This window comes from Bidens hawaiensis, unplaced genomic scaffold, assembly GCF_021521415.1.
Source record: "Bidens hawaiensis isolate Kalapana, Puna unplaced genomic scaffold, B.hawaiensis_p1.1 tig00016189_1, whole genome shotgun sequence".
In the NCBI taxonomy this organism is placed as follows: Eukaryota; Viridiplantae; Streptophyta; class Magnoliopsida; order Asterales; family Asteraceae; genus Bidens; species Bidens hawaiensis.
Window position 1 is genome coordinate 590,910 of NW_027492473.1, and position 9,098 is coordinate 600,007.

Sequence of the window (9,098 nt, forward strand, 5' to 3'; positions counted from 1 at the left end):
ACTATATTTAGTTTTATGTATTCTCCTCTTAAATCTTACCTCCATTGATAACTATTAAATAAAAAATTTTAATTCTCTTTAAAATTATTATTTCATCTCCTACCATTTTTATATTCATTTATATGTAAAGAATATTCAAATATAAAAGTAATTTTTGAAATTCCTATAACTCATTCCTATAATGTATTTTTGAAATTACATATAAATGAATATAAAATAGTGAGAGATGAAATAGTAATTTTAAAGAGAATTAAAATTATTTATTTAATAGTCATTAATGGAGGTAAAATTTAGAAAGAGAATGTATAATGCTAAATATAGTAGTTATTAGTGTAATTAATATAAAATTATTAATTCAACAATAATATTCCATAATTAATGTTTCTTACATGTGCCCTAAGGGCATATGTTAAAAAATCCCTTTAATTTATATTAATGAAATTTTATCTAGTATATAAATTTATTTTTAAAACCTTTGATTTAATTTGGAAGCTTTGTTTTATTTTATTATTATAATGTTTTTACCATTTGACATGGCCCCACCCACCTTCGTCCGACTTCAAGGACCTGCTAAGTGGACTTCAACTACGTTGGTCCTTATCTGCTCACTTCTCGTCCGGAGCTACCAAGTCAAGAAGACATGCCCCGCAAACAGATCGTTGTGGGTGTTCTTATACAACATGTGGAAACTGAAAACCAAATCCACTAGAGAGTAGTTGGAGCATGATGATTCTAACATGTTAGAACTTTACAACTGATTGTAATTTAACCATTGTAATTTAACCATTGATCGAAAGACGAGTATGATACTAATAGTCTTTCTACAGACAATTTTGAGGAAGATGATTTATGACAAAGAGAGTACGATGCGAAACTGATGCAGACATAAATTATTCATATTAATTTAATTGTTTTGGTAACTTACGTAATATTTATTTCAATTTAATGAGTTTTTTAAATTTATAAATTTATTTAAAAACCTTTGATTAAATTTCATGTTTTGTTACTGTTTGGCATGGCCACTCGGCACCTATCTTTGGTCGACTTCAAGAACCTGTTGAGCGAACTTCAACTATTTGATATGACCCCACATCAATCCCCATACATTCTCTTCTTATCAGAAGCTGGCACGTCAAGTAAAGGACGAGCCCCACAAACACATCATTGTGGATGCTCTTATACTCTTTTACAACATACATACATGTGTGAAAACGTAACATATTGGCTTGATAAAGTTAAAAAAGTGTTCAAACACAAAAACATTAACAAGACATAAAAAAAAACTCGATCCATAAAATAATAGAATTTGTTGGAAAAATAGAATAGAATAACAATTACACCGATGATGAGCAATATAATTTGGCTTGTCGATGTTTTGCATCTCCTTTGTTTAACCATCCAACACGTGGTCACATATACCTATTTTAAGGTGGACCTCCACCACCACCCTCCCCCACTATTAATATCCTCCCATTCCTTCAATTCCAAAACACCACAATATTATTATTATTATTATTATTTACATTCCCACTCATTTTCACTTTCAAATTCCTTACAGGAAGCTCAAAACATAGCTTCCAGTTACAACAATGGCCTCTTCTAGTTTACCCAATCCCATAACAACAACATACTCACATAATAATATTTATAAGAATAAACACAAAACAATAAAGTGTACTCTTCAATCACCTACTAGCATTACTTTCCCTAATCAATCCCCACTTACAAAACCATGGAACATGTTTCAAAAGGCATCCGCGATCGCATTGGACGCGATCGAAAACTCATTACTCGAACGCGAAAAGAAGCACCCGTTACCCAAAACAGTCGACCCCAGTGTCCAAATTGCGGGAAACTTCTCCCCGGTGCCAGAACACCCGGTTCAACATTGTCTAGTAGACGGGACAATCCCGGACCATATCGATGGCATGTACTTGCGAAACGGAGCCAACCCGATGTTCGAGCCGACTTCGGGTCACCATTTGTTTGATGGTGATGGCATGATTTACGCGGTTAAGTTCGATAACGGATCGGCGAGCTACGCGTGTCGGTTTACCGAGACGCAGAGGCTTGTTCAAGAACGCGCTATCGGGAAACCGGTTTTCCCGAAAGCGATTGGGGAGCTTCATGGTCATGCGGGTATTGCTAAATTGTTGTTGTTTTATGCCCGCGGGTTATGCGGGTTGGTTGATCATAGTCAAGGGATCGGTGTGGCGAATGCGGGTTTGGTTTATTTTAATAATCGGCTTTTAGCTATGTCCGAGGATGATTTGCCGTATGAAGTGCGGGTTACCTCGACAGGGGATTTGAAAACTGTCGGGCGGTTTGACTTTAACGGACAGTTAAAGTCTACAATGATCGCTCACCCGAAACTGGACCCAGTTTCGGGTGAGCTTTTTGCTCTGAGTTACGATGTAATTCAGAAGCCTTACTTAAAATACTTTCGATTTTCACCTGATGGGTCAAAATCGAAAGACGTCGCGATTAATTTGGGGGGGCCTACCATGGTTCATGATTTCGCAATTACGGAGAATTTCGTTGTGGTCCCTGACCACCAGGTGGTGTTTAAGATGTCGGAGATGATCACGGGTGGGTCGCCCGTGGTGTTTGATAAGAAGAAAGTGTCGCGGTTTGGTGTTCTCGACAAGTATGCCGAAAACGATTCGGGGATCAAATGGGTTGATGTTCCCGATTGTTTCTGTTTTCATCTTTGGAACGCTTGGGAAGAACCCGAAACCGACGAGGTCGTCGTGATCGGGTCCTGCATGACTCCCGCGGACTCCATTTTTAACGAAAGTAACGAAGAATTGAAAAGTGTACTATCGGAAATAAGGCTTAATCTAAAAACCGGAAAATCCACTCGTCGGGCGCTCATTTCGCCCCAAAATGATGTTAATTTGGAAGCCGGGATGGTAAACAAAAACCTTCTAGGGCGCAAGTCGAAATACGCATACCTTGCGATAGCAGACCCATGGCCAAAAGTTTCGGGGTTCGCTAAAGTGGACCTCTCTACAGGCAAAATAAAAAAGTTCATCTACGGAGACGAAAAATATGGTGGGGAGCCTTTGTTTCTTCCAAGAGACTCTAACCCAGTAAGTGAAGACGACGGCCACATTTTGTCGTTCGTCCACAACGAGAAAACATCACAATCGGAGCTTCAAATCGTCAATGCCATCACATTACAATTAGAGGCGACCGTGAAGCTCCCGTCGAGGGTTCCATATGGTTTCCATGGAACATTTATAAGCGCCGAAAGCTTGTCAACATAGGTGTAAAGAAAAATCATCGAAAATTACCTATTTCCAATAACGACACCAGTTCCGATAATAATCAAGATATGTGTACAGCTACTCTAATAGTAGAAGCAATATTGCTAGAATGATGGTTTGCAGATACTTTGGGGGGGTTTAGCAGTTTCTAAATCTTTAGGGTTCGTTTTGGATTTACTTAAAAGTTGAGGGACCAGTTTGTAGCTTTTGTATATGTATAAATTGAAGCTCAGCTTGGTTCCGTTTACCATCTGGGTACAATCACTAAAGCGTGAAGTACATATGGTTAAGCAGTCAGTTTGTAAATATATAATTATCATATTGTTTGTAAAAAGCAATCAACTATGTCGTTATTACAATTTAATCCCTTATTTTCTCCAGCTTACAATATCTGTCTTTGGTTTTGAGTTTTGACACGTTAGGTTTCTGTTTATGTTATTAAATATGTATTCTTCTAACGGTTATAAGGTAGTTAATATCAGGTGAGTTCTAGATATTCTTGACATAAAATATTAACAATGAAATATTTATAATATCCATAGGCACAAATTGTGTGTTAATATTATTGGAATTGGACCAAACTGAAAGATAGAAAATAATAAATTAATACTTTGTTCTATTTTAATGATAAATTAAGTGTTCATAATGAAGTATTCACAATATCACGAACTAGACTCAAACTGACAACCTTCACTAAATAAAATTATAAGAAAGCCATTATGTATTGTTAGACTGCTCCTTTAATAACATCGTTAGACCCGAACATACAACCTTCTCTAAAGAAAGTCACTACGTACGGTATCATTAGTGGCTCATTTGGTGGCACCGCTACTGTTATCATATCTCAATAATTGAATATTTAAAAAGCCTATTTAAAATACAATTTATTATGGTTTTTTACATTATTTATTCTTATCGCAGATTGCGCATAACGGCGCTAAATTCGTTACCAAGAAAAGATCGGGGAGATATTTTATATAGTAATTTAATTATTAGGAAAGCCTGTTTTCTTGGGAAGTAGGTAGCAGCATATCGACATCAAAGTCCAAATTCGATTTCGTTATATACGCTACAAATATTCTTCTTTTTAAAATATTCTTTCTCATGGCCAAAGATGACAAAAGCAAAAAATAATAATAATAATAATAATAATAATAATATGATCAAAGGCTACTAATCAAACCATCAACCCTTACTCATATTGGCTATCATTGTTTTCACATCCATCACTTTTAGTTTCAAAAAACTGTTCTTTGTGTTCCTTCTTTGTCTCGTAACATTATTTCTATTTTTCGGCTTTGTCATAAGGCCAACTGGTATACTTCAACTTCCCTCATGCGTAAAGGAATTTAATCTGATGTGACGTACTACATAAAATGGGGTCATGCGCATGACACCCCTAAACACCGCCCCTCCCCTTTGTTGGTCACACGCGACGTGAGGATGGTGATAATGATCACTCCCGTCACACACTCTCGAGGCCTCTCCTTTTCTGTATTAAATAAAAAAAATATAAAATAGAGAATGAGGAAATTAAGTATACCACTATATAGAATGGTGATGTTAAGCGCTTTTGGGTTTGGGGAGGGGGGGGGGGGGCACGTGGCGTAACCGTGACGAGTGAGGGGAAGAATGTTGAGGGGTGCATACCCCCTAGCCCAATAACAATTTTCTAGTTAGGTTCCTTTGTTTAGATGTTGTTTAGTAGTCGCTTAATGATTTCATTAAGTGACCACCTTTAAATCAGTCATAGAAAGAGTTTGTTTGGTTATATCACTTAATGGCTCATAAATTCTTTTAATACTTAAATTTTAGAAACATGTTGAATGATTCACCCATTCAAACATATGATTAACCTAGCACTATAGTCTAGATTGTCAAACAATCCCTTAATTAGTTTTTGTTATCATGGATCGAAACACCCTCTCTGCCGGTGGCATTCTAAATGAAGCCCAGGGGTAGCCCGAACTATCCTAAACTTTTTGTGTGAAATGTAACTTTTTTTATTATTTTATGTGTTAGATACCCCTCAAAATTTATTAAAACCCCAAACACCTCACCCTCAAAGTCAACACCTCAAAAAAAAATGTGCAGTTAATTAAAAGTACACACATATATATATGAGACATCATGGGCACATTAAGACATCTACTTTTTAAGTAATTTACAACTTGTAAAGCATAAGATGCACTTTCTATAGCATGTAACATAGGAGCAAACTTGTCTATTAAAAAATATGCATAAATATCGTTAAAACATTATCCTCTTATCTTTACTCAACTTTTGTAAATTTAAGAAATAATTATAACTTTAAACCTTTATCTTTACCCATATATTCTTTTTAATTTTAATTGTAAATCAACTTACCACCAACTATTTTCAACGGCCTTAACTTTTTCATACTTATATATATATTTTTTTTATATTGCACAATAAAAATGAGCAGTATTATCTTTAGTTTTGGTATGGTATTTATATAGTTTTTTTTTTCACTTAAAAAAAATTTAACATGTTACATATGTGTGTTCACACTTTGGTTTTAACTTTTTCTAAGTTCAACCGGGAGCCAAACCGTTGGTTTGATTTTTTGTCATTGAAAACTGAAACTGAACATTTGAAAAATTAAAGTGAATCATTACTAATGGTTTGGTTTAACGCATTGAACTTCAATAATAAGTTTACCATCCGAGACGGTTTTCATTGGCTGATTTTCGGTAAATCAAACCGTTTGCTATGATATGAACATTCATAAACAGAATGACCAAATGTGGTGATTGGTTTAAATGTTTTCAAGGTTTCAAACGAACCTTGAACATCCATAATTGTTATATAAAAACTAGGATTTTTGTTTACCCGCTGTATCAATTAAAAGCACAAGTCAATTGGCATGCCTTTGAACATAAAAAATAAAAAGAAATAAACAGTTTGCGTGACTTTGATTGCACTCATAGCCACCACTTTCCCACTAGCGACCAGGCTACTGCCTCCTGTCGGTCGCTTCTGCGTGTGCTATGTGTAACACCCCGACCAAAGGCGGATTATACATCGGGGCGCCACATATTGTTTCATTACTCGTGACACTATTGGGTGTCAATATTTAATAAATACATTCATTCGCGCACGCGCAAAGTAAACAAGATAACATAAAACATCATAAATCAATATATTATAAATCATAATATTCGAACAGCAAAAACTTGTCTTGATACATTTTAATCTAGGTCCAAAATAAAGAAACTTCCTATGTGTCCACAAGCTCCAAAACAGCTACTGCAAACCTGAACATGTGTTAAAATAAACGTCAAACACTTGCGTGTTGGTGAGAAATCAAGTTTAATACAATACATAGATAACAATAAATCTGCGCGCAACATGTGTATGTCTGGTTTTCAACAAGGGTGTAATCTGATCGGGACCAACTCTAAGATTCATAAGACTGCCAGTGCTCACAATTGAGCTCACAAACAAGACAAACTGTGCATGTGTAAACAAAAGAGAAAATCATAAACGATAGTTCTCCCGTGTTCATCTAATGGTACCATGAGAACTGCGGAATAGACCGACAAGACGGTTAATGATCCACACATACAAATAAACAGCCAAGTCTACGTCCTCAACACATGGGATACTGCGCGACTAAAGTTCATAAACAGTTTAAGACTCTAAGTTTGTATGAACACATGAACATCCCAAAACATTAAAATAAAAAGGGATTAGGTACGAGATTACTCACTTGATAAATGATGCGGTGTAAGATAAAGCTAGAACCAACTTTAAACAAGCACAAGTTAACCTATAATTAAAGATTATTGTTTTAATGATTTGTTTTAAGTCTTGATTATAAGTTAGCATAATTAATAAGTAAATTATTATATATATATATATATATTACCGGAAAAGCAGGGCAGAACAGGGAGGAAGACGGAGGCGGAGAGGAGGACGGCAGAGAGAGCAAGGAGCAAGAGAGAATAAGAGAGATTAAGTGTTTTGTGTGTGATGTGTTAGGAAAAATAATATTATTATTTATAGAGAAACCCTAGGGAACACAATCCCTAGAAAAAGGGAAAAAGATCTCAAAAAGCAAAAGATTCCAAAAGCAAAAGATATCAAAAGATATGGCAGCAGGGAAAAAGAGAAAAAGCTGACAGGTAACAGTAAAAAGGCATGGGCAGTTCAGAAAAAGGTACTGGTCAAGCATGGCAAAAGCAGATCTCAAAAGATTATGTCAGTCACTTTATCTGCCAACCAATGGGGTTGGTGAGCATGCTGCGCCGAAAGTAACTTTTCAGACATAAAGCAGATTAGGTCAACAGCACAAAAGATAAGACAACACAAAAGCAACGGCTAGATTAAACAGAAGAAAACTCAAAGGGTTCAGCGCGAGAAAGCTCGAGCGCACGCGCGAGAGCGAAGGCAGACACAGAAGGTCAAGAGAGCGCGAGCGCGAAGGCAGACAGAACCAACCTTAACGCGTCGCGGAAAGAACTACATTTCTAAGCGCGTCGCGGAAAGAATCACATTTCTTAGCGCGCCGCGGGAGGAACTAAAATTCCTAGCGCGCTGCGGGAAGAACTATAATTCTTCGCGCGTCGAGGGATGAACTACGATTCTTAGCGCGCTGCGAGAAGAACTACAAATCCTTAGCGCGTCGCGGGAAGAACTACCGTTCTTAGCGCGCTGCGAGAAGAATTACAATTCTTAGCGCGCTGCGAGAAGAGTTCGTCTCGCGTATCGCTGAAACAAGTGGTCTTCACGCAGGATTCCTTGTAAGGGGTCTGGCGCGTGGAGCTGCGCAGACAACCTTAGGCGGGAAGGAACAAAGGACAAGCAAAGAGTTAGAAGAAAAAGAGGGAAACAAGGCGTAAGGGCGGGACGGTGACAAGAGGGAAAAGAAGGCGGAAAGAGAGAAGGAGAGGGACGGGACGGCGGAAAGAAAGAGAGAGAAAGAGGCGGGAAGGAAAATATATTATTATTAAAAAAATATAAGTATAAATATTAAATCATAAAAGAAAGAGATCGGATCGGAGAAACGGGTACCTGGGTCGGGTTGGATCGGGGCAGATGTTACAGTCTCCCCTACTTTAAGAAATTTCGTCCCGAAATTTATCTCGAAGTAGGTGGCGCAGAGAACAGGTGCGGGTACTTGATCTTCATTTGATCTTCCCTTTCCCATGTAAACTCGGCTCCGTGCTTGGACTCCCAGCGAACTTTCACGATAGGGATGCGACTGCGCTTGGTTTGCTTAACCTCGCGATCCATAATCTCAACAGGCTTCTCAACGAAATGCATAGTTTCATCAACTTGAACTTCATCAAGTGGAATGTGAAGGTTCTCGTCAGCTAAACACTTCTTGAGATTGGATACATGGAACGTTGGATGCACATTACTGAGCGCGGGCGGCAGGTCAAGTCTGTAGGCAACTTTTCCTACACGCGCGAGAATCTTGAATGGACCAACATAACGAGGAGCAAGCTTACCTTTCTTCCCAAAGCGGACAACACCTTTCCAGGGCGACACTTTGAGGAGAACAAGATCACCAACTTGAAATTCGAGAGGCTTCCGCCTACGATCTGCGTAACTCTTCTGTCGGCTTCTGGCAGTCAGCAGATGATCACGGATCTTGGCGATTTTATCGGTTGTCTCTTGAACAAGTTCGGGTCCTGTGATTTGAGTTTCACCCACTTCGCTCCAACAGATCGGGGAGCGGCACTTACGACCGTAAAGTGCTTCAAATGGGGCCATACCGATACTGGAATGATAGCTGTTATTATAAGAGAACTCAATCAAAGGCAGGTGTGAATCCCAATTACCTCCAAAATCAAGAACACA

At 37.9% G+C, this 9,098-nt stretch overlaps 1 protein-coding gene across 1 annotated transcript; it reads left to right on the forward strand.

The window, feature by feature from the left end:
• The first annotated feature begins 1,250 nt into the window (after positions 1–1,250).
• LOC143550828 (9-cis-epoxycarotenoid dioxygenase NCED1, chloroplastic-like) lies at positions 1,251–3,544 on the forward strand. The gene has a single exon (XM_077041409.1). The coding sequence runs from the start codon at positions 1,590–1,592 to the stop codon at positions 3,267–3,269; it is 1,680 nt and encodes a 559-aa protein (XP_076897524.1). The 5' UTR covers positions 1,251–1,589; the 3' UTR covers positions 3,270–3,544.
• The last annotated feature ends 5,554 nt before the right edge of the window (positions 3,545–9,098 follow it).